Raw genomic sequence first — 26,143 nt, forward strand, 5'->3', positions numbered from 1 at the left:
CTGGGAACCTCCATATGCCGCGGGAGCGGCCCAAGAAATAGCAACAACAACAACAGACCAAAAAGACAAAAAAAAAAAAAAAAAGAGGGGAGTGAAATCAATCAAATCTTGTTGCCATTGTTTAAAAACCATTGAGAGGAGGGGGGTGAGGAGAGAGAGAGAACATTTTGCAAAAACCACCACCTGCCAGTGTGCAGTGTACACAACTAACCACTCGCCAGTGTGCAGTGTAAAAACTAACCACCTGCCAATGCACAGTATACAAACTAACCACCTGCCAGTGTGCAGTGTACAAACTAAACACCCACCAGTGTGCTTTGTACACAACTAACCACCCACCAAGTGTGCACTGTACAAACTAAACACCTGTCAGTGTGCACTGTACAGTTAACCACCCACCAGTGTGCACTGTACATTACTAACCACTCATCAATGTGCACTGTACACAACTAACCACCTGCAAGTGCATAGTGTACAAACTAACCACTTGCCAGTGCACAGTGCACATAACTAACCACCTGCCAGTGCACAGTGTACAAAAAACCAGCTGGCAGTGCATAACTCCCTCCCCAGTGCAGTGTCCATAACTAACTCCCTCCCCAGTGCACAGTGTACATGACTAACTCCCCCGCCAGTGCCCAGTGCCCATAACTAACTCTCTCCCCAGTGCTCAGTGTGCATAATTAACTCCCCCACCAGTGCACAGTGTCCACAACTAACTCTCCCGCCAGTGCACAGTGTATATAACTAACTCCCCCACCAGTGCACAGTGTCCATAATTAACTCTCTCCCCAGTGCACAGTGTGCATAACTAACTCCCTCCTCAGAGTGTAGTGTGCCTAACTCCCCCGCCAGTGAGCAGTGTCCATAACTAACTCTCTCCCCAGTGTGCAGTGTATATAACTAACTCCCCCACCAGTACAGAGTGTCCATAACCAATTCTCTCACAGTGCGCAATGTATATAACTAACTCCTCCACCGGTGCATAGTGTACATAACTAAGTCTATTTTAAGCTGTAACAACCCATCTGCTTCCGGTTTTGACATTCTTCGAATTAATACCATAAAAAAACAGTATTTCTTAATCTTTGACCCTTATCAGTTTAGAGTAGAAGATTTTATCTTCTAGACATAAGGAATTTTCATGTTCTTAAAAGCAGTATCAGTTACCTTAAAGGTTGAGGATGTTTGCTAATTTAAAACTTTGAATTGGACAGGATTATGGGCAAGAACCTCAATGAGCCTTAATGACTCTTTGTTCCCAAGAAGCTGCTGGATTTTTTGCCCCTGTTACTGAAACTATCACAAGGTCAATTTTCATCACCACAGTTTAACAAATACTTGTTCTGTCCAATAAGCAGCCTGTCAGAATCCACTGAATTTTCTCTATTATCACAAAGTAATCATATTTTATTGCCCTTAGCTTGTACTTTCTAATCTGATTCTTCCACTTAAAAGCAAGTGCAGAAAAGGCACGTAGCCTGGAATAAAGTTATTCATTAAAAAAACTCAAAGACAAAAAAAAAAACACTCTCATTTTCTTCATGCACACATTTCAAGAGGAGAGCTTGGGGAGGAATTTTCTGAGCCATTTTAGCTACAAAGTAAATAGTTAAGGGAGTTCCCTGATGGCTCAGCAAGTTAGGGATCCAGTATTGTCACTGCTGTGGCTCAGGTTCGACCTCTGGCCCACGAACTTCCTCATGCTGCAGGCCTGACCAAAACAAAATTCAAGGTCATTTCTCATCTTTCTCACAGACCACCAGTCAACTCTAAAGATCCTTTGTTTCCCTCCACCTCTTTCCATGACAGAATATCCAAAACCACTTCTCTGAAGAAAGTCTAATGTTCTCTGGACCACCAGCCCACAACATGAATAGCTTTTGGTCTTTACCTGGGTTACTATACAATCCTCTCAATAATGCAAATGTACTTTAAAACAAGATCTCTATTATGGTCAATCCACAATTACCCAAGATTGGAGTCACTCAAGTTAAAAATATTCTTTTTTTGATTCATCTCAGATTCTAAGCTACTCTCAGCTCTTAGTAAACAAGGAGTACACAAGACCTTAAACTCACTCAAGTATTCAGGACCCTGAAAAGAGCAAAAAGACTACTTCTAATTTAATTTTGGTGAGGGAAGCTGATCAATGAGAATGCATTTATATATATTGCTCCCATATTGTTGATAAGTGTTAATGCCAAGTCCTTTAACTGTTTTAGAAGTTGTTGCTGAGGTATCATTGCCTTGTGGAAGCTTCGTAACACTTTCAGTGACAATGTCAAATCTAGGTTTATATTTCTTAACCGAATTGTTTATATCAACTCCAGTTTAATTAGTAAGAAATGGAAAGATCACGAAGCAGAGTTATTTTTTAACTAAAAGGGATCTATATCAATTTTTCCAAAATCAATAGGTATTCTGTCATACAGGAACTACTCTCCTCTCTCTCTTTTAAGAATGGATTTATCCTGGCATTTTCTTACTACCAACATTTTCATTCATTATTTAAAACGTTTACCAATGAATTGTTTGCAGATGCCCTACTCCCTGTGATTGTGTTATTTTCTGTTAATGTATATGAGATCTAGAACCCAACCGGTAGATCCTTTTGAACACCAACTAATCCCGTTTTCCCGGGTTTGAATCCCCAATTTCCAACAGCTACAACTACGTTCAAATACACAAATCTACTCAATAGCTCTGTCCTTGCAAACAATAGCTTGTGGTGGTTGCAGGCTCCGCGCGAAACCTCAACCAACGAGCTTTAGGTCCTGGACCCGCAGTCACACCACAGAAGCATATCACAAGCACAGCGCCAGGCTCTGGGAGATTAAAACCCACAAGCAGCCCGGTAGGAACCCCGACTGGGTTAGTCCAAGCGAACCCGAGCCTTACCAACTGGCCAGACCCATGGGGGGTGCACGACACTGGAGCTAGGTGAGCCCCTACAGAGCATTAAGGGTTGCAAGGGACAAGGCTGCAATCTGGTGAGGCAAGGTAATCTCCGCGCACACCTGGGCAATCTGGCGGATGCCGCAGGGAACCGGTCCAGGTAAGAGAGCGGTCCCGCCTCCCGTCCTCGGTGGAGAACTCGGGCAGATGCAGACACAGGCTCCGCCATCCCCACCCCGCAGCCAGCTGCTCACCGGTGCTGCAGCCCTACAAGTCCCAGAGTGATCACGTGCGGCACATCCAGCTGCGTGGGCCACTCTCCTGAGGCAATGCACCCGAACACACCGCACTCCTCTCGGACTCCCAGCTCCTCCAGCTCCATGTCGTCGAAAGCACGTGGAGGGAGCGGCCGCCGCAGGAGGAGTCTAAGCACCAACCAGCTGCTCGCTCGGCCTGGGGCACCAGAGGCTCGCGCGGATGAAGCCCCTTCCTTCCAGGCGGCAGGACCCTCGCTACTGCGGCGGCGCGTGCTCCCCTCTAGTGAGTGTAATTTAGCTCGCCCCGCCCCTGCCCCGCCCCTCACAACCCACCAATGAGCGGAGGCGGAGGGCGGGCTCCGCGGTTAGGGCGGGGCCAGGGCTCCCGTGGGTGGAGCTAGTCCTTTACCTAAGCCCTTAGGGAAGGTAATTTTCCTGCTTGGGAGAATCTCCGTTATTTTCTGGCATCCAAGCTAGGGGTGATGAGGCTAGCTGGGTGGAGGTCGCTTCTCTCCCAGAGAAAGTAAACTTTTTGTGTCCCTCCCCACATGCTTTCCCCTGGGCGTCACTACTTGGTATGCTCCAACCTCTGACCCGCTCTCTCAGCGGAGGAGGGGGCCGGGTGGGCGAGCCGCCGCGGGGTGGGGAGGGGCCGCCGGTGCGCGCCACTTTCCTGTCTTCTGGCTCTGCGCCCGCGCGCAGGGCGGTGCACCCGCCGCGTTGCGGCGCCTGCGCCGCGGGAAGCCTGCGAGAAGCGGTGGCCCCCGGCGTTCAAGTTCCTCTCCGGCTGCAGAGACCCCCGGGAGTCCCGCTCCGTTGTGGTGCTCAGAGTCCGAGAGGGGGCGCCGTGCATCCCGCGGCCCCGCCGGGGGCGTGTCTGGGGCCGTGCCTCCCTTCCCCGCCCTGGGAGCCTCTGATTGCGCTTCTTTTCCAGAGTCCTCCCTCTTGTGCAGTCGCTGCAGCTGCCCCCAGCCCGCTCCGGACAATGGCGACGGCTGAGGGTGAGTAATCAGCGGCCCGGGGAGTTGGGTTTCCTGCTTCCGCGGCCTTCCAGCTCCTCGGCCTCGAGCTCGAGGGCTCGACGCGGACAGGTGCGCTCTTCACTGCCCAGATCACAGCCTCCCGGGCAGTGCCTGGCTTCCCGCACCCGCCCCTCCGGACGAGCGGACACGTGGCCCGGGCGCCGGAGCGGTGCATTGGAAACAAAGCGCTCCCAGCCTCCCAACTTTCTGAAACATCCAGAACTGCCTCTGGCATGGGGAAAAGGAGCAAAGGGTAATTAAAACGAGAAATGGTCAGAGGTTGGAGAGCTGCCTGGAAATCGCGCTTGCAGTCAATAGATATTGCAAAAGAGTTCACGGGAACATGTGGTGTCGACTCTTCAAAGTCTTGCTTTTTCCTGTTACGTTAATAATAACCTGCTATTTCATAAAATTAGTAATTGAACGTTTTGAAAAATTTAAAATTTGCTGTCCAAGTTTTGTGTGTGTGTTTTAGTTTTTTGTACCAATGATGGCCTTGGAGAGTTCCAAAACCACCAGACCAAAAAAGTTTGCTTCTTCACTTTGCATTGACCCTATTACATATTTACATAATACTAATTTTGTTCGCTCATGATTAGGATCCTCAGGAAAGATCCTTTGTGTTATTTTTACTGATAAAACTGCCCTCCTCCCATACTCTATTTCTTTCTCTCTCTCTCTTTTTTTTTTTTTTTTTTGCTTTTTAGGGTGGTACCACGCGGCAGGCATATGGAGGTTCCCAAGCTAGAGGTCAAACCTTAGCTGCAGCTGCTAGCCTACAGCACAGCCACAGCAATGTGGGATCCAAGCCATGTTTGCCACTTACACCGCATCTCACCGCAGCTGGGAATCCTTAACCCACTGATCGAGGCCGGGGATCTAACTGCATTTCTCAAATACTGGTTGGGTTCGTTACTGCTGAACCACAATGAGAACTCCCTAATTTGCACTTCCTTGCCCAGAAATGTTTGCTGGCAACCCAAAAGCTGTTAAAATCCAGTCTAAAGAACCTTTCATTCCTATCCTGCCTATCACCCCCTTCCTACCTCTTCAACCTTTACTTTGCTTTTTCTCTCTTGTGAATCCTAAGCGTACATTCCAGTCAGGTTAATTTACCAAAGTCATTACTCCCTCTGGTTCTCTATGCTGTTTTTTCTAGAACAGGTCTGTCTAATTGAAACACAATGTTATAAACTATATGTAACTTTGTTTTCTAGTAGCCACATTTAAAAAAAAAAGAAACAGATGAAATGATTTTAATATATTTTTAACTGCATAATTCCAAACTCATGTCATTTTAACATGTAATGAAAAAAAAATTAAGATTTTTGCAAACTTTTTTTCATATTGAAATCCAATGTGAATTTTGCACTTGACTTACATCTCAGTTTGGAGTAGCCACATTTCAAGTATTTCATAGCCACATGTGGCTAGTGACTGCCTTATTGGACAGCACAGTCCTAGTTGGCCTTACCTCTTTTTGGAAGTTCTGTAGTTTTTTTAATACTCCTAAATTTCAGGTCCGTGAATTCTTCTCAATCTTCATCAATCTCTTCTGAATTCACCTATGAATTTGTAGCAGGTATTTTGTCACCTATGATTCTATCTTACATTATTTATAGCAATTAGTTGAAATTCCTACTCTCTTTAACAACCAAGTAATAAATACCAATTCAACTAAACTGGAGGGCTGGGCGGTAGGTTCAGGGTCCTTTTGCCTTTTATCTAAACTGGGCAACGTCGCAGGCTTTGTTTCACCTGTCCCCTGTATTGAGCCAGTTGTTACTCAGACTTTCACCTTTTCAATATCTTGAGTTGAGTCTCGTCCCATTGTTTTTCCTGCCTGGATTACTGCCCCACATCTTGACTTGTCTTTGTCTCCAGTTTTCTTCCACCCACCCTTTCCTAATTACATTCTCCACACTGCAACATCATGAGCTTTCCAACATAGAAATCTATAGGGAGTTCCCGGTGGGGCGCAGCAGAAACCAATCCAACTAATATCCATGAGTTTGCGGGTTTGATCCCTGGCCTTGCTCAGTGGATCTGGTGTTGCTGTGAGCTGTGGCGTAGGTTGCAGACGTGGCTTGGATCTGGCGCTGCTTTGGCTGTGGTGTAGGCCAGTGGCTACAGCTCTGATTCCACCCCTAGCCTGGGAACCTCCATATGCCCTGGGTTCAACCCTAGAAAAATAAATAAATAACAAATAAACCTTGTCTTTGACAGACATTTACAATAGGAGGATGAGGAGTCATCCTCTAAATCAGGTGCTGTGCAGTGGCAACTCTTAGGCCAAATTGTAACTGTTTGTCTAGTGTTAGGTTCCCCAGCTGGTGATGCGAGGCTGCCCTTGTTTTCAGTCTTATCTCCTGCTTTCCTTTCCAACCCTTAGCTGCTGCCCCTTCCCTACCCAGCAGCAGTATCCACACTGAGCTCCAAACGTACCCAAGCTCTGCCATGTGCTTTCACCCCCTGCTTTGTTTTCATCACCACTACCTGCCCCTGTTCCTCTTCTGGCTCAATTTTGACCATCCCTCAGGTGTCAACCTAACTAATCCTCACTTTGTTCTAGACTGCCTTCTCTGACATGCAGACCAGGTTAGGTGGTCCTGCTATCAACCTGTGATCACGTGGTCTGTGTATTTCTGACACGATGCTTATTATTATGTCTGGTTTATTTCAGCTTCCCTGGAAGTGGGAACTAGGTTGTGTTCACTGGTGCGTCCCTGGTATCTGGCGCCTGGACACCTAAAGTACCAGGGCTGAGATGAGTCTGTGTTCTGGGAGGGTGGGGAGAAGGGACTTCTCCTTTTGGAAATTTTAAGTCAAGTCCTTAAATTGCTGTTATCGCTGATCTTCATCTAAATCATTCTTTCTAATGACCAGAGGCTTTCGGTCTGATGACCTGTGTCCACATGGATTCTGTTGTCCTTCCTTGTCACAGTTTCTATAAAATGTTAGTGAGGAGAAGGAATTGGGGGTGGTAGATGGGAAGCAGGATTAGAAAAATAGAAGTGTCTCCAAATGGTCTGTAGGGTCAGTGGGTGGAGGTGTCTCTTCACATCGTCCTGAAAGTAGGATCCAACTGGCTGCACCCTCCCGGTCATGGGAAGTAGAAATCAGGGAAAAGATGGCATTTTTTTCCCTTACAAGATAGTGTAGTTATTGTATTATGAGTGTATGTATATATGTGTCTATGTATATATATGAGAACCTACTGGTGTAGTTATATTTATTTTCTCATTTGACTGGCTATCTCTTTTTAAGTTAATTTTAATGTATCTTAATTAATCCTACTTCAGTTTTGCCGTGAGAGAGACTGATAATGGGAAGAGCATAGCATTAGAAAGCAGAAGATACAGGATTTGATTATAATTCTTCACAAAACTGTATGAATGAAATGTGATGGTGCATTGAAAATACTTTGTAAAGTATAGCTTCTGTGCTGATGAGTTAGTTTTTTTATTAAGATTAATTACTCTGTGTTTTTGCTGATTCACAAAATTTCCTGAAATCTGATGTTTCCACTTTATTTCCACAGTACTGAACATTGGTAAGAAACTCTACGAGGGTAAAACAAAAGAAGTCTATGAATTGTTGGATAGTCCAGGAAAAGTCCTCCTGCAGTCCAAGGACCAGATTACAGCAGGAAATGCAGCCAGAAAAAATCACCTTGAAGGAAAAGCTGCCATCTCAAACACAATCACCAGCTGTGTTTTTCAGTTGTTACAGGAAGCAGGTTTGTGGCTCTCCCAGTAGCTCTCCTTATTACTTTTTTTTTTTTTTTTTTTTGTCTTTTTGCCTTTTCTAGGGCCACTCCCGCGGCATATGGAGGTTCCCAGGTTAGGGGTCTAATTGGAGCTGTAGCCACCCGCCTACGCCAGAGCCACAGCAACGCGGGATCCGAGGCGCGTCTGTGAGCTATACCACAGCTCACGGCAACACCGGATCCTTAACCCACTGAGCAAGGCCAGGGATCGAACCCGCAACTTCATGGTTCCTAGTCGGACTCATTAACCACTGTGCCACGACGGGAACTCCTCCCAGTAGCTCTGTTCATGTTCTTTCTCACTTTTGCATGTGGGTCCTTTGAAGGGGGATGAACTCGAGGTTGGGTACCAGTTAATTGTTTCAGTTCTTACAGGAAGTAGGTTCATGGCTTCCCCCTGCAGCCTCCTCTCTCATACCCAGCTCTCATCTCTTGAATGGGAAGATAGCATTGTTGGGATACCAGCTCAATGCTGAAGGATGTCTCACATGCTAAGCTTATTTAAATCAAACCAGGAACTCCCTTTACTTGCTCTGGAATTACTAAGTGGTATCATTTAGTTAGTTTAAAGAAATCTTAACAGTTTGTTAGTGTTCTGGTATCTGTAGCTTCTCTGCAGCTTTTTCTCCTAAGATAGGCTTACCTAGGAAGGAACTTAAGGAACTTGACTTATGAAAGAAGCACCTCCTGGTGGTAGGCAACTGTCATTGATGAACTGAAATTTAATCTCTGTATTTGTGTGTAAATTCATTCTGCCCCTTGGAGGGAACACAGAATTTCAAATCCCTCCCCTGCTTGAAGGCTCTGAAAAGTAATTGAAAACGGCACCCACACCTTCTCATCCTGCCCTTCCCCAGGTAAGGGATTTGAGTTAGATCAAAGATCTCCAGGGCTGGAGTTCTTGTTATGGTACGAAACAAGTCCAGCTAGTATCCATGAGGAAAAGGGTTCGATCCCTGGCCTCGCTCAGTGGGTTAAGGATCTGGCGTTGCTGTCAGCTGTGGTATAGGTCGCAGACACAGCTTGGATCCCATGTGGCTGTGGCTGTGCTATAGGCCAGTAGCTGCAGTTCCGATTAGACCCCTAGCCTGGGAACCTCCATGTGCCCTAAAAAGACCAAAAAAAGCAAAAGATATTCAGGCTTACTTCCTACTGAAACTGAATGAAGACTATTTCCAGTAGAGGAATTTGGAAGGTGAAATTCAGATCAGAACATTGCTTGGAGGGCAATTGGAGTGAAAGAAGGGGATTTGGGATCATGGTTTTTCTGTAAGGAGTCCATCAGAAGCTGATGGGTCTGTGGTGCACAAACCAGCAGGAGGTTTGTAATCTTTGCCTCCAGTGTGAGAACCTTTGTGTTTTGGGTCATTCAGCTTTTGAGGTCTCTGGTTTCTCATCTATGAAATAAAAGCTGTATTTTTTATCATCCCAGTTCTAATTCTCTAATTTAATAACCGTCTCCTTTTACTTCCAATATTCCCAGTTACCCTCTCATTTCTTAGATCTTACAGTAAACATTAATCTTTCTTAAATTCAAAGGGGAATTTAACATCTTTTCTTCCAGTCAAGATAGATGTATATGCTTTCCAAAAAACAACAAGGGAATTCATTGTTAAATCCAGTCCATCAGTACAGAATAGGTTCTTGAGTGGTCTTGCTTCTTCCAAAGTGCCCCTTTTACATTTTTAAGTTAGTGTGGGGGGAGAAAAGTTTAATTACCAACCTAAGTTTTCATCCACATCATAAATCCATCTAGGCAGTAAAGGTAAAATTATTGCTATAAATTTAAAGCACTCCCACAGATTTTTACTTCAAGGCTTCCTTGATTGGTGGTTTCCCATGTTAGATTTCTTTTGCAGTTCAGATAAATGATCCTTTTTTTTTTTAATGGTCACACCCACATCATATTGAAGTTCCCAGGCCAGGAAGTGAATCTTACCTGCAACTGCAACCTATACCACAGCTGTGGCAGTGTGGATTCATTTTAACCCACTGCATCAGGATGGGGATCAAACCTCTGCCTCCAAGTGACCCAAGCCAGTGCAGTCAGGTTCTTAACCCACCGCACCACAGCAGAAACTCCCCCCAAGATCCATTTTTTAACCTCGCAATTTATCTCCTCCCCATACACATGACAATTTTTATAGTTGTTTAACACTCCAAGTTGTTAACAATACAACTAGCTTCTGTGTCCCCATAGTAATTGTACATAGCTATGGGGTTTTATATGTATATATATTTTTTCTTTCTAGGGCCACACATGTGGCATATGGAGGTTCCCAGGCTAGGGGTTGAATTGGAACTACAGCTGCTGGCCTACACCACAGCCACAGCAATGCCAGATCCGAGCCGCATCTTCGACTTACAACACAGCTCACAGCAACGCTGGATCCTTAACCCACTGAATGAGGCCAGGGGTAGAACCTGCATCCTCAGGGATACTAGTCAGTTTCTTAACCCTCTGAGCCACAACGGGAACTCCATATATATACTTTTAAATAATGGAAGCTAAGTACAGGCCTAAGTTTTTATTTGCTTATTTCGTAAGGCACCTATCCAGTGTACTTGCTGAGGCTTAAGGACAAATGAATTGGGGTGATCCAATTTTGACACTGAAAGTCCTGATCCAGCTGGGAAGGTTGGTCACCCAAATGAAGTACTCCAGGGATCTATGTATTTGGCATACTTACCCTCTAAAACTTACTTGTTTTACAGGAAATGTTGAAAGGTGTTTTCCAGATTTCATCTACTATGAAATTAAGAAAAATCTAAGGTTTTAAAAATTCTACAAATTGTTAGTTTTAGGGTACAGATCAAGAGTTCTGTGGTTTTTACTTGCTAATAGTTAAATGCTATGTCTAGTTGATCATCACTGGTCTATTTAAAGATGCTTTCATTATAATCAGGGATATGTTCTAAATTAAGGTATATCTAGAAATTTGAATGGAAAAGCACCAAAATGAGTAAATTAGGGTCTGGTTTTCCCTCTGTCATTCACAAACAAGCTATAAAACAGTGTGCAGTTAGGAAGTATAGATTGTACTGGCTTTCTGTGGAAATAATAATATATATGTTGTGCTTGAATTTTGTCTCAGTACTTAAAAATCAAAGCTTAGCATTTTAAGTTTCAGTTCCCGTCTGCATGGAAACCCAGTATAATTACCCTGAGGTATGACAGTAGTGATATGGGTGACAGTCCTATGGTTGTTAAACCACAAGTGGGGAGCTGGAAACCTCAGTACAGCCAGGATGACTGGGCCAATTACTGTCACACCTGCCAATGTGAATCACAGTGTAAAGTGACCTTTATATTTTCCAAGAGGTCTTGCTAGGAGTTGTGAATTTTGTAAACAACTGAGATAAAGGGGAATTCTTTTTCTTACTGCCTGAAGCATGAAATTTGCTTTAATGCTTAGTGTGTGTATTAGAAGCAATCACTGTATCATCTAATCTAAATATTTATTTATTTATTTATTTATTTATTGTATCTTTAGGGCCACACCCACTGCAAATGAAAGTTCCCAAGCTAGGGGTTCAATTGGAGCTGCAGCTGCCAGCCTACACCACAGCCACAGCAATGCCAGATCCGAGCCGCATCTTACAGCATCTTAACCCACTGAGCACGTCCAGGGATTGAACCCGCGTTGTCATGGATACTAGTTGGGGTTTGTTACTGCTGAGCCACAATGGGAACTCCCTGAATCTTTTTGTTTCTTTTTATTTTTTATTTATTTATTAATTTTTTGTCTCTTGTCTTTTTAGGGCTGCACCTGTGGCATATGGAGGTTCCCAGGCTAGGGGTGGAATTGGAACTGCAGCTGCCAGCCTTCACCTCAGCCACAGCAATGCAGGATCCAAGCCTTGTCTGAGACCTACACCACAGCTCATGGCAGCGCCAGATCCTTAACCCACCAAGTGGCGCCAGGGATCGAACCCGCAACCTCATGAATACTAGTTGGGTTCGTTAACCACTGAGCCATGATGGGAACGCCTCTGAATCTTTTAGAGGCAATTTTTTTTAATGTACAAGATCCTTACCTAAGTGGATTCTGTGGTTTTGATTTCCTTAGCTGTAGGGGAGACTTTCCTCTGAGGAAGAATAACAATAGATTTGGATACTAGTTGTCAAGCGTGGTAGACAAATGAGCAAATACGACTGAGTGACAGACCTGAAAGGAAGAGCTCTTAGAGCCACTCATGTAGTTACCACCTACAAGTTCAGGATGGATTTAAATCATTGCCCATGAGCCCAGTCATGCATTAAAGGTGAAAGTGGGCTAAATATTTTATTGACACTTTTAACAGTCTTTCCCAGAGTTTCTGTTCATGCAGCACATATAAAATTTGTTCTTTTCACTGTTTTAATTGAATCTTCCTTATCAAACCCAGAGGGAATGCAGAGATAACAGTACAGGTTCTAAAACTGGGTAGTGCATTTCAGGTCCAGTCTCCAGTACTGAAACCTAACTTGTTAAACTGCTTCACTTCTTTGAGTATCTGCTGCTTTCATTGTAAAATATAAATAAATAATAACATCTACCTCAGAATTTTTACGTGTGGTTAAATGAGATAGTATGGAAAACAGCATGATGCAAGATTTCCATAAATGTAGGCCCTCTTTTTGTGTGGATACATAAGATCAAAGGTCTTCAATCCTTTCACTAGAAGAAAAAAAAATTTTATTTGTCTTTTTAGAGCCTCAACCGCAGCATTTGGAGGTTCCCCAGGCTAGGGGTCTAATTGGAGCTGTAGCCACAGGCCTACACCAGAGCCACAGCAATGCCAGATCCGAGCCGCAGTCTGCAACCTACACCACAGCTCATGGCAACACCAAGTCTTAACCCACTGATCAAGGTCAGGGATTGAACCCGCAACCTCATGGGTTTCTAGTTGGATTCGTTTCTGCTGCACCAGGACGGGAACTCTAAAAAATTGGATCTTATTAGAGGATTAGATTGGGATTGGACACACTAACATTGTAGCCTGAAGACAGCCATTGTTATGTTAAAGCCCTGCAGGTTTCTGGGAGACACTTTAATTCATGTTAGTGCTGTAGTATGTTACTTTGTACTGTGATGTAATAATACTTCAAGGAGGGGCAGTATAGCATGGTGGTTCAGTGACCAGCCTACAGAGTTCAGACAGTGTGGATTGGAAACCCTGCTTTACCTAGTACTAGCTGAGGAACTACTGAATCAGTGGTATCTGTTTCTCGTTGGATGACTGCTATACCTTATCACGTGTTACGAGGATTAAATGAAAAGAAACTGAGTTCATAATGCCTGACCTAAATTAGGTCTTGCAAATTATGATAAAATATACATACATAAAATTTAACATTTTAATCATTTCTAAGTGTACGGTTTGCTAGCATTTAAGTACATTGACAGTGTTGTGCAACCATCACCACTCTCAATTTCCAGAAGTTTTTCATCGTCCCAGACTGAGCTATTCTGCTTTCTATCTCTATGATTTGCCTCTTTTAAGTACTTCCTATAAGTGGAATTATACAATTTTTAACCTTTATTTCACTTAACATGTTTTCATGGATCATCTGTGTTGTAGCATGTATCAGAATTTCCCTCCTATTTATGACTGCATAAGGATTCATGGTGTGTATGTGATACATTTTGTTTATATCCACTCCACTTATTGTTGTTGGACAGGAGTTATTTCCCCCTTTTGGTAATTGTGAAAAATGCTTCTGTGACTATTGCTGTATAAACATCTGCTTGAGTCCTTGCTTTCAGTTATTCTCTGTACATATTAAAACATAATTCCTGGATCACATGGCTTATGATACATTGTAACTATTATCAGAGAGGCTATTTTCCAAGGCCCACCACTAATATAGCTCCTATTCCAAACATCACAAGACAGCTATTTATCTTAGTGTTCCAGTAACAGTTTGAGTAAGAGAGAAGAGAAGAAGAACAAATATTTTCTTTGCTCTTGGCCAAACTGGCCATTTTGTTCCTATTCCTGCTTGTGATTGCTTTTTTTCAAGGATTATTTGCTTTAAATATTAAGAGAAAAAGACTGTCCAAAATTTAAGGCTGTATTTGATTTCAACAAATGGATTAATATTTTACAAGACCCAATATAGTACTGAACCATAGAATAGGAGAAATCCTGTAGCTGGATCTGATTTAGAAATAATTTAGTTATTTACATGCCCGTGCAAAGTTAGGTGCGGGGGTGGCAGAAGTACTCAAGTATTTTTTTTTGAGTGGATGAATGATGGCAAAGACACTGGGACCCAGATTTTTTGATCTCATGTATACTCGGTCTTACATGCGTACACAAATATTGCATTAAAATAAAATATTCCTGAACATTTTGATAAGCAATAGAAAGCCATGTTAGTAATTTTTTTCCCTACTTCTACCTTTTTTAAAAAAATTACAATTATTTTTGATAGTGCCTTTTACAGGTAATTCCTTTGGCTAGATAGGGTTTTGGTTTGTTTTTCATAAAGGGTAGAGGTTTATTATGCCTTAGATCTACCCTTTTTTTTTTTTTTTTTTGCCGTCTCCATGGCATGCAGAATTTCCTGGGCCAGGGATTGAACCTGAACCTCAGCAGTGACAACACCAAATCCTTAACCAGTAGGCCACCGGAGAACTCCTGGAACCACCTTTTTAAGTGCAATTTTAATGCTTTTTTTTTTCCTTTTTGTCATCAACATACAGGTATCAAGACTGCTTTCACCAGAAAATGTGGGGAGACGGCTTTCATTGCACCTAAGTGTGAAATGATTCCAATTGAATGGGTTTGTAGAAGAATAGCAACTGGTTCTTTTCTCAAAAGAAACCCTGGTGTCAAGGAAGGCTATAAGTTCTACCCACCTAAAGTAGAGATGTTTTTCAAGGTAATTATTTTATGCCTCCCTGTCTTACAATAATAGCAACAAAGTCAAAAGTCTTAAGTAATAGTAAAGCTTTTGATACTGCAACTGTCACTCTAGAAATACGTGTCCAAAATGTACACTTTAATTAGCAATGATAATTCATATTTTTAAAAGAAAGATCTGTGAAAATCTACTTATTTTACTTTGGACCAGGGTGACTAATAACTAAACAAATTAAAATTAGCAGTTACTAGGAAAAAAGTAACAATTCAATAACTTTTATTTATTTATTTATTTTGTCTTTTCTAGGGCTGCATCTGAGGCATATGGAGGTTCCCAGGCTGAGGGTCTAATCGGAGCTGTAGTCACCGGTGTACGCCACAGCTACAGCAACTCGGGATCCAAGCCGCGTCTGCCACCTACACCTCAGCTCACGGCAACACCGGATCCTTAAGCCACTGAGTAAGGCCAGGGATTGAAGTCACAACCTCATGGTTCCTAGTTGGATTCGTTAACCACTGCGCCACGACGGGAACTCCCACAAACTTCTTTTAAAGAGAGAAAATTCTTTACAAATACTTTATGACTTAGAATAAGTTACCCAAGTATTTTTAATTTTAAAGTAGCTATTGAAAGTAGAAAAGTGATTGTTATGAATTAAAGTGTATTTTAAAGAAAAATTAAATCCTTAGAGAAAATGAATATTTCTGAGGAATCCATCATGCTCAAGGAAAAAAGGACTTCAGTTTATTTGTAAAGTTCACAATGTTTATATTTACCTTTTTCTCAGGATGACGCCAATAATGACCCACAGTGGTCTGAGGAACAGCTCATTGCTGCAAATTTTTGCTTTGCTGGACTTGTTATAGGCCAGACTGAAGTGGATGTCATGAGTCATGCTACACAGGCCATTTTCGAAATACTGGAGAAATCCTGGCTGCCCCAGAACTGTACACTGGTTGATATGAAGGTACAAATACAATGGAGATTTGAAAGTAAAGATTATAACTGAGAGATGTCTTTGGTAGTACAGTTTTGAAACACTCCTTGGTGATATACTGTTTCTAGATTGAATTTGGTGTTGATGTAACCACGAAAGAAATTGTTCTTGCTGATGTCATTGATAATGACTCCTGGAGACTCTGGCCATCAGGAGATCGAAGCCAACAGAAAGACAAACAGGTGGGTAACACTTTAGGTGTTTTTAATCCTTTGCAGGGTCAGGATGGCATAGAGGGGAAAGGGAAGATGAGAGGAAAAGAAGCCATTTATTATTCATTTATTTTTTATTTTTTGCTTTTTAGGGCTGTACCCCTGTGGCATATGGAGGTTCCCAGGCAAGGGGTCTAATCGGAGCTCTAGCTGCTGGCCTATGCCAGAGCCACAGCAACACCAGATCTGAGCCGAGTCTGTGACCTACACCACAGCTCACAGCAACACTGGATCCTTAACCCACTGAGTGAGGCCAGGGATTGAACCCAAAACCTCATGGTTCCTAGTTGGATTTGTTTCCTCTGCACAACGACGGGAACTCCCTATTTAAAAAAAAAAAATAATAAATCTCTCTTAAGTTTCCTATAGCCTGGGGAAAAAAAAGCAGGAATAATATTTTACATTCACAAAGCAGATTTTCTGCTTATGATTTTCTTTTTTTTTTTTTGATCTTTTTGCCATTTCTTGGGCCGCTCCCATGGCATATGGAGGTTCCCAGGCTAGGGGTCGAAGCGGAGCTGTAGCTGCCAGCCCATGCCAGAGTCACAGCAACGTGGGATCCGAGCCGCGTCTGCAACCTACACCACAGCTCACAGCAACGCCGGATCATTAACCCACTGAGCAAGGGCAGGGATTAAACCTGCAACCTCATGGTTCCTAGTCGGATTTGTTAACCACTGTGCCACGATGGGAATTCCTGCTTAAGATTTTAATAGATTCTCACACAGAGCAAGCATTAACCTTATTTGGCTAATCGAAAACTAAGATTCTAAGATGATAGATTTCTTCACAATTACCAGAGTAAGTGGCAGGTCTGGAACTCTAACCCAAGTCTTTCTTTTTTTTTTTTCTTTTTTTTTTTTTTGTCTTTTTTGTTGTTGTTGTTATTCTTATCAGGCTCCATTTCTGCTCTTTCTTAGGGAAAACAGAACTAGGGCAAAACCCTATCTATATTTAGGATGTAAGCATTGTCAGGGCAGCGAATTGTAGTTGCTAGTGTGGGAGGCACTTATCCTTAAATGAAAACACAGGTGTACATCACCCTCTGAAATTTCTCCAGTCTAATTCCAGAAATGAATCTGTAGACTCAGATATGTTTTCCAGTATATCTTTTGCTATGCAAATTCTCCATATTCTGTACCCAAAACTCAAAAACTAAATAATTTCAGAGAGCAAAAATATTACTAATAGAATACTTCACCCAATCTCCATTTCAATCAGAAAATTCTGGCTCTTTGAACCAACTTATATCTGGGAATTGGGCGAGAGGTAAGTCTAATGGTGGCTCAAATCAGGTATCTCTGCTTATTAGACTTAACTGGGGTTTTTTCGTGGGGGGCAGAGGGAGTCTGTAAATCAAGTCCTTTGTTCTAAACTTTCTGTCTTACTTTCTAGTCCTATCGTGACCTCAAGGAAGTAACGCCTGAAGGGCTGCAGATGGTAAAGAAGAACTTTGAGTGGGTTGCAGAGAGAGTAGAGGTAAACCTTTTGTAATAAGTGTATTAACATTATGTGTGTTTCTCCAAGAAAATTTTGCTTCAAGAAGAAAAAAAAAATGAGAGGCTGCAATGCTTTAATTTTTTTCCAATGACTTGAAAGGAAGGAGCACCTTTTAAAAAGGTGCCGGCTAGACCATCCGCACTGGCTTTCTGGATCCCCCTACTGTGAAACTGGCCAGGCTGCCTCTCTCACATCCTGGGGTGGGGCTGGAATCCCCCCTCCTGCAGGAGAAGCCTTACCTTCCCTGCCCCCCTCTCTGCTGCTACTCAGAGTTCCACCAGCAGAGTTTACAATTGGAACTCCATCTGACATAAAAATGTCACTGTAAATTTTGTTATTATTGCTGTAATCGCATGGAAATCGAATGGGATTTATGGTTATCCAAGGTTAGTAACTACTTTTTAGAACATCATTTCCATGAGAATGTATTTCAGATTCCAAGCAACTAGCTTACAAAGATTTATAGGGAGTTCCTGTTGTGGCTCAGCGGTAATGAACCCAACTAGTATCCACAAGGACTTGGGTTTGATCCCCGGCCTCAATCAGTGGGTTAAGGATCCAGCATTGCCCTAAGCTGTGGTGTAGGTTGCAGACGTGGCTCAGATCTGGTGTTGCTGTGGCTGTAGTGTAGGCTGGTGGCTACAGCTCTGATTCCACTCCTTGCCTGGGAACCTTCATATGCCTCTGGTGCGGCCCTAAAAAGACAAAAGGGGGGTGGGGGGAGTTCCTACTGTGGCACGGTGGGATCAGCACCGTCTTGGGAGTGCTGGGATGCAGATTCGATCCCTGGCCTGGCACAGCAGGTTAAAGATCTGGCATTGCTGCAGTCGTGGCTTAGGTTGCAGCTACGGCTAGGATCTGTTCCCTGGCCTGGAAACTCCATGGTCTGTGGAGTGGCCAAAAGAGAAAAATATTAAGTGAAATATTTTATATTATAGATTCCTGAATATTAAAAGGTTTGAGTATCCTTGCTTTTTTATTATAATAGTAAACATAACTTATCTGATCAAAAATCTTACCCTTTAGGTCTTAATTATGAAGACCACTTTACATATAGAGGTTACTTTGAAAAATAAATGCTCTATCATTTTGTTTTGCTTGTCTGTCTTAACTTTGGGCTACTAAGAAAGGAAATAATTTGTGTCAAGTGGTAATTTTCCTAATATCATAGCTTTGAAAACTGACCGTTCTTATGGTACTGGTTCCTATATTTATCCATTTTTGTCCTTATCTTCTTTTGCATGTTTATGTTTTTCTTTTTCAGTTGCTTCTGAAAACAGAAAGTCAGTGCAGAGTTGTAGTATTGATGGGCTCGACCTCTGATCTTAGTCACTGTGAAAAAATTAAGAAGGCTTGTGGGAATTTCGGCATTCCATGTGAACTTAGGGTAACATCTGCCCATAAAGGACCAGATGAAACTCTAAGGATTAAAGCTGAGTATGAAGGTAATTGCTGAATAACTAGAGCATTTCAGGAAGTTCTGATTTCACCCTCAAGTTTTCTGTTTAGATAACTAATGCTGAAAAATAGCTTTGCCATATTTCCAAGGGGAAGAAATGCAATGTCCTAGGCTTTCATGATACTTTCCTCCAAAGCCTTTAAGGTGCTCTAGGAGTGTCTAAAAGAATGGATCAGGAGTTCCCATCATGGCTTAGTGGTTAACAAATCCGACTAGGAACCATGAGGTTGCAGGTTCGATCCCTGGCCTCACTCAGTGGGGTTAAGGATCCGGCATTACTGTAAGCTTTGGTGTAGGTCGCAGACGCAGCTTGGATCCTGTGTTGCAGTGGTTCTGGTGCAGGCTGGTGGCTATAGCTCTGATTAGACCCCTAGCCTGGGAACCTCCACATGCCCTAGAATTGGCCCTAGAAAAGGCAAAAGGAAAGTATCAGGAAGGAAGAAGATGCAAGAATGGGAGGAAAATGAAGACTAGAGTCAGCCTTTAACCGTCAGCCTTTCCTAGGAGGCAGTCAGAAGGGAGACAAAGGAATAATTTCAGATATAAGACAAATATCTTGATTGATGGGATACCATCGGAAATAACGAAGCTCGGAGACAACAACCAAATGCTTCTCAACTAGAAAAAGTTGGCTGAGTATTCCTTCTAAAGATAGTTGCTATAGGAACCTACTTAGGGAACTGGGGGATTCTTTTAAGCAGAGGGGGTCTCAGACCCTATTGCTAAACCAATAAAAGCCAGGTCCCTTTCTCCAGAAAAATGCAAACATTAAGTTTTAGATACCAAGTTAGGAATCTCTGCTGTAGGAAACAAAGGAATAACTTAGCAATTTATTAAGTGTTCATATGTCAAAAAATATATCTAAGGGTCTTACGTATTTGGATACAGTATTCTTCGATTCAGTTCTTGGATTCTTATTTCAAGAAGTATCGCTAATAACTGTCTCCCCTACCCTGTGGCTGAAAGACATCAGGACAGACACTGGTTCGGTGGTGTCATTCAGTGCCTGAGCGATCCTAGCAGCAACAGTAGGACTTCCCTCACTAATGTCTTGGTGTCATACCCCTTTACGCTATAGATTTCAAAGATGCCCAATTCTGTTATTGCTTCTTCATTACCTGATGTACAGTAAGTGGCAGAATAAACCTTATATTTTCAATATGTATCTAATAATAGTGTCTTAATTAGTGTTTTTTCTGGAGACTACTATTAAAGGAACTTCAGGAGTTATTGTACATGCCCCCCCCCCAGCTATTTTTACATTTCTTTTGAATGTTCAGCCTAAAGATAAACTTGTCCTTTCCCTAGGGGATGGCATCCCTACCGTGTTTGTGGCAGTGGCGGGCAGAAGCAATGGTCTGGGACCAGTGATGTCTGGTAACACTGCATTTCCAGTTATTAGCTGTCCCCCCCTCAGTCCAGACTGGGGGGCACAGGATGTGTGGTCTTCTCTTCGATTACCCAGCGGTAAGATACATTGAATTTTTAAAAATTGTTTATTAAAAAGTTGGCAAACATGCCTAGTAGTAGAGATGATAACATAATGAAATCTCATGTACCCATTATCCTGCTTCAGCAGTCTACATCTTGTTGTATCTGTAGCAGTCTCCTGCTGGATTATTTTAAAGCAGATCTGAGACTTTATAGTATTTTATACTTAACTATTCAAGTATGCCTTTCTAAGTGATAAAGACTCTAGGTTTGGGGTTTTGTTTTTTTGTTTTCTTTTTTTTTTTTTTTGTCTTTTTAGTGTTGCACCTGCTGCAGATGGAGGTTCCCAGACTAGGGGTTGAATCAGAGCTGCAGTTGCTGGCCTACACCACAGCCCCAGCAACGCCGGATCCAAGCCACCTCTGTGACCTACACCACAGCTCAAGGCAATGCCGGATCCTTAACCCACTGAGCAAGGCCAGGGATCAAACCTGTGTCCTCATGGATGCTAGTCGGATTCATTTTTGCTGAGCCAGGATGGGAACTCCCTCTTCTCTCATTTTTAGATTTACTTTTCACATTTGGATCACCTTGATTTCTATTTTGTTTTTTTATTCTTGTCGCTATACTGCCTGGAATATTTCTTCAATTTCTAAGAGTGTTTTTATCCTTTGGTCTCCCTGCCCCTCCCTGCAAAACATTCTTTTCTTCTTTAATCTTTGCAATAATTTAATTTATCTCTCTGAGATTTTTTTTTTTTTTTTTTTCCATATTAGTTCTTTTCCTCAACTGTTTGCTAAGCCTTGGCTGTTTCCTTTGGTTTAAGAATGGGCACTGCAAAAACCAATTTCACAGAGTTCCTACTGTGGCTCAGCAGTAACAGACCAGACTAATATCCATGAAGATGCAGGTTTGATCCCTGGCCTCACTTGGTGGGTTAAGGATTCAGCGTTACCATAGATTGGGCATACAGAGGTCACAGATGTGACTTGAGTCCCTCATTGCTGTGGCTGTGGTATAGGCCACAGCACCACTAGCCTGGGAACCTCCATATGCTACGGGTGTGGATTTTGAATATATCTAATAATAGTGTCTTAATAAATAAAGACCAAAAAAAAGAAAAAGGAATGTGATGAGCAGCAGTTTGGCAGTTTTTAACTAGTAATATCCAAGGAGAAACAGAATCTACTTTTTTTTGTTGGCTGTGCCCCAAGGCATATGGAAGTTCCCAGGCCAGGGATCAAATCTACCCCATAGCTGCGGCAACACTGGCTCCTTAACCCACTGAGCCACAAGGGAACTTCAAAATTTGCACATTCTGATCATTGGAATTGGGGATAGTCTTTTGAGGAACATTTTCAGAATGGCCTGTGTAAAATCCTGAAAACTCCATTTATCTTATTGCAGGCTCACTAAATAAGTTAATGTTTTTTGCTAATTAAGCTTTTTTGATATCAGAAATCAAGTCCTGAGCAACAGGCATAGGTAATTGGCTAGAGCGGTATAACACTAAAATAATGGTGACATCCATTGAGTACCACAGGCTCCTCCAAGCGCTGTGTTACCCACAGAGCCCTCACGTAATGCAGCTTCTAGTTATCATTCCTGTGTTACAGATACAGACATTACAATTAGGTCATTTGGCTGAGGATAGTTACGTAGTAAATGGGGGAGCTATGTAAACCTAGTACGAATTAAATAAACCTTGTGATTTACACTTTAGTCTGTTCTTATTGGGAATAGTGAGTCAGAGAATTCTAAGAGTATGGAGGGAAAATGAAGCTTTTAGATCTACGAGCTTTCTAGTCCTTGATTCTAGTGACACAGTATTAATAGTGCCTGCACCTTAGGAAACTGCCGGAACAAACCTGTGGCCTCCAAGGAAATTACTTTTTTACTTTTCTGTCTTTTAGATCTTATTACCTTTGAATTTATTTATAACCTGATATTTCTTTTTTTTTTTTTTAAGCAAAAGCAGGTTTATTTAGAGATAAATTCCATAGACAGAATGCAGTCTTAGAAAGTGTGAGCCTAAAACTTGTTATTTCTTAAAATTATTTTATGGATTTGACTTTTTCACTGCTTACAAATGTTAGAATAGTTCAAGTGCAAAGACAAAAGGAATAGCTAGAAAATTGCCAAAAGAGTGACCATATCTCAAGTTCTTAGGCAGAACAGATGCTCCTGCCCACTAACCTCATTTTTCTTACAGTTTTTTTTATATTTCTGTAGTATCCGTTGTGATTTCTCTTTTTCATTTCTTATTTTGTTTATTTGGGTTTTTATCTTCCTTTTCTTGGTGAGTCTGGCCAGAGGTTTGTCAATTTTGTTTACCTTTTCAAAGAACCAGCTCTCAGTTTTATTGATTTTTTTTTCTATTGTTTTTTGAATCTGTATTTTATTATTTTATTGGTTTCCTCTCTGATGTTTATGATTTCCTTCCTTCTGCTGACTTAGGTTTTATTAACCTCATTTTTTTTGCCTTTCGCCAGGGATTTAATGGAATAGTGTATGTGAAAATAACTGAAAAAGGTAACTCTCTTTGCAGGTAGATGCAGTGAGAAGAGTGGTGACTGATGATCTCTTCCTTGCAGATAAATATTACTGACAATAAAGACGGAAGTTCCTTCCACAGATTCTGCCTTAGTCAAGGACAATATAATACCTTTTAATGTCTATGGCTAACAGGTCTTCTCACAGTGTAGTTTGCTGGGTGCTATTTTCATTATTAATTGACAGCTGAGTTTTTTGTTTTTTCTCTTCTGAACCAATAGGTCTTGGCTGTTCAACCATACTTTCTCCAGAAGGATCAGCTCAGTTTGCTGCTCAGATATTTGGATTAAATAACCATTTGGTATGGGCCAAGCTACGAGCAAACGTATTAAACACATGGATTTCCTTGAAGCAGGCTGACAAGAAAATCAGAGAGGGCAATTTATGAGAAAGAACATTACTGCATATTTTTAGGACAAAAACTAATTTCCAATTTAGCTGCAGGGAAAAGAAATCGAGCAAAATGAAGAAAAGATTTTAAATCAATCAGAAAATAAAATTTATAAGTGAATAAGTGCTTCGCTAGATTAATGGATTAGAATATATGTACGTGTTTATTACTACTACTTTGTAACTGGTGAGATTAATAAGTACATTTGAACCCTAACCTTAATGGTCATCGTTGTTAGGTAGGCAGTATCTATCAAATGCTAGCAATGTGCGGTGATAGGGCTCTGAGTCACTACCTAGCTGTCTGCATCTCACCCCGTAAGTTTTAGTTAAAACGGTTGCATCTTAGGAAGGAATAAGCAATGGAGTCCCTTTCCACATTATGATCTTTACAAAATGCTAGGAGCATGGTTTTTTATTTGCAGTCAGTACAGCAGAAAATGATGTTGTATTTATCTCTAGCTATAGATTGAGATGCTGTTTGGGTTTGATACTGCCTTTTCAAGAAAAGCTGAGATTGGTAGTGGGGGTAAGAGACACGAAGTAAGATGAAGGGGAGCCATGCAGAGATTTCCGAGAACTCCACTAATGTTAAGGCAATTTCCCATGGGAAAAGGGAAGTTACTTTTGTCTTCCAAATGATTTAAATCTTACTTGGCTCTGTAGGTCATAAAGTTCTTTTAATTCCGAAAAATCCGTATTTTAGCCAGACTGACCTTCCCTAGCCTACCATCATTTTCAGGAATGGGAATCTCCCAGTTAATAACCATGATTAATAGTCTTAAGTCTGGGCTGTATACCCAACAAAATGCACTTCTAAAGGAACAGTTGTTCCTGTGAGGTATTACAGTTCATCATCAGTCTATTAACCTTATTTGGAAAAAAAATTAAATTATGTAGCTTTGAGGATTTTATAGATCAAACTTTAATGTGAGTATCCATGAGCTCCTTAAGCTTACATGTAAATTTTTAGGTATATGTTCAGTTTATGAAAAGGGGGCAATCAGTTTTACCAAAAATCTGTCCCCCAAGTGTTAAGACTCTCAGCTCCAGATGAGGTCTTGATAAGACTTTTGCCACTGGCCATTCTGTTCATACTTTCATCTCCCTTTCAACTCTTAATAAGCTGCCATCTCATCACTTCTTTCACCTCATCTCTGTAGAGTTGACCCACCTAACTCTTCCTCTCTGGGCTACACACCCAGCAATTCCAGCCTCAGTCCTGATCCTGCCTCTTATTTTACTGTTTTCCTTAAATATTGATGTTTCTGAGTATTCAGTCTATTGTTTACAAATAATGGTGGAATAATCTTTATTCCTTAAAACCAGCATACTGACTCCCAGCTCTATCTATAGACTTGTCTTTTCAACTGTCGAGTTGCCTCTGAATGTTCCAAACTTAACTCATATTACCCCAAGCCTAGAACTGCCTACACTCAGTCTCAAATCAGAAGCTTAATTTTATCCTTGAGGTTTTTTTCTCTGAGCTTTCACATCTGATTCACCACCAGTCTTGAGTTTACCACTTACCCATCCTGTACAAAACCCCTGAGAAAGGGTCAGATACTAGCCTGGTCTAGAAGGCCTGCATTCTCCACCTGACCTGCCTCGAGTTAACTGAGATCTTACAACATAAACTCATTTTTAAAAATCTCTTCTGCACATAGACTCGTTGCAAACATGAATGCCATTGCTCCTCTCCCTGCAAAGCTGCAGTTTTACAAACACATTCCATTGGTTTGTGGGTTCCCTTGAAGCCTATCCAGTCCATAGGTTTAGGATTGCTGATGTAACCCATTAAGGGAACCTGCTTTCTGCATCATCTTCAGACTGGGCACACATCCGTACCTTTAAGTCTTAGAATGTCCTCACTTCTGTCATTAAAATCTACTCCTTAGTTACTAAAGTGTTTTCACTGTCTCCCTGAAAACTTCCCTAAGAAACCTCCCTCTAGTTAAGAAAACAGGTACTTTACAAGTACCCTGTCCCCTTTAGTCCCCTTACACGACCTTATGCTCTGACGTGCTATGCCTAGCTTTCTGACAGAAATGGGAGAATTGTAAAAATCGTGTATGTTTAATTTTCTATCTTAAGTTGTATCACAAAAACAATGAAAAAGATTTGATTGAACATCTTTGAACTTGGGCTTCCTGGCCTCTGAACAGTCACTGGCTGCTATTTTACCTCTTGTGTTCCTATCAGCAAAAGCTCCACCTGTTTCTGTGCAGTACATAAACATTTCAAATGTTGAGACTAGTGGGTAGGACTGAGCTTTAGCAATGGTTATTATCAATTTCGCTATTGGATTCCTGATGAGCACCTATATCCTCAGGAGTCTGGTTCATCAGTGCTAGAGAGTAAATGCTTTTAGCCGCGTGAAAACCTACCTGCTTTACCACCTTTGGGGCTGACACTTTCTCTAGGCTTGTTGTTAAAAAGAGGAAGAAAAACTGTCTAAATAATGCAGTATTTAAAATTTATATCTTAAAGCCATGCTTAGAATTGATATTGATTTAAGACCTGGAATTTAAACAATTCAGCAAATAAAAGACAAAGACAAGCTCTTGTGTGAAGCTTTAGTCATTCATTCATGTGTGAAGTATGTTTTGCCTGATTTTATTCTAGGCCCTAGGAAAGCAACATTTAACAGAGACAAGGCCACGGTCTCATAAAATTTACATTTTATCGGCTATGACAAGTGACAAAGGACTTATCAGGCAGATTTAGGGAAGTGTAAGTGCACCTGAAGAGTAACCAAGTGAGAGGACGCTGATGGGCTAAGAGGAAGATACAAGCCAGGCA

General features: G+C 41.8%; 2 protein-coding genes across 8 annotated transcripts in view; one reads left to right on the top strand and one right to left on the bottom strand.

The window, feature by feature from the left end:
• The window catches only part of PPAT (phosphoribosyl pyrophosphate amidotransferase), a 77,630-nt gene that overhangs the window by 44,935 nt on the left and 6,552 nt on the right, over nucleotides 1–26,143 (bottom strand). For 3 of the 5 annotated variants that reach the window (XR_014812576.1, XM_003482396.5, XM_084972333.1), the window contains exon 1: nucleotides 3,153–3,412. The exons of 1 other annotated variant lie outside the window; for it this stretch is intronic. Coding sequence is in view for 3 of the 4 variants with exons in the window: in XM_003482396.5 (XP_003482444.1) it covers nucleotides 3,153–3,280 (128 nt within the window). In the remaining variant the exon portion in view is untranslated. Of the gene's footprint in view, nucleotides 1–3,020; nucleotides 3,413–26,143 lie in introns of those variants that run through there. One more of the 5 variants, XM_084972331.1, reaches the window with a different exon arrangement.
• PAICS (phosphoribosylaminoimidazole carboxylase and phosphoribosylaminoimidazolesuccinocarboxamide synthase) lies at nucleotides 3,553–25,902 on the top strand. Of its 3 annotated transcripts, none has more exon segments than NM_001434895.1 (10): nucleotides 3,553–3,581; nucleotides 4,090–4,156; nucleotides 7,719–7,916; nucleotides 14,639–14,817; nucleotides 15,587–15,766; nucleotides 15,865–15,978; nucleotides 17,404–17,487; nucleotides 18,773–18,953; nucleotides 20,276–20,434; nucleotides 23,173–25,902. In NM_001434895.1, coding segments are annotated over 9 exon segments (1,278 nt in total). In that variant the 5' UTR covers nucleotides 3,553–3,581; nucleotides 4,090–4,140; the 3' UTR covers nucleotides 23,340–25,902.

The sequence above is a fragment of the Sus scrofa genome, chromosome 8, assembly GCF_054392235.1.
Source record: "Sus scrofa isolate SSC_HxYL_T2T_F1_AM1 chromosome 8, Sscrofa_HxYL_maternal_Yorkshire_Landrace_v2.0, whole genome shotgun sequence".
Classification (NCBI taxonomy): domain Eukaryota; kingdom Metazoa; phylum Chordata; class Mammalia; order Artiodactyla; family Suidae; genus Sus; species Sus scrofa.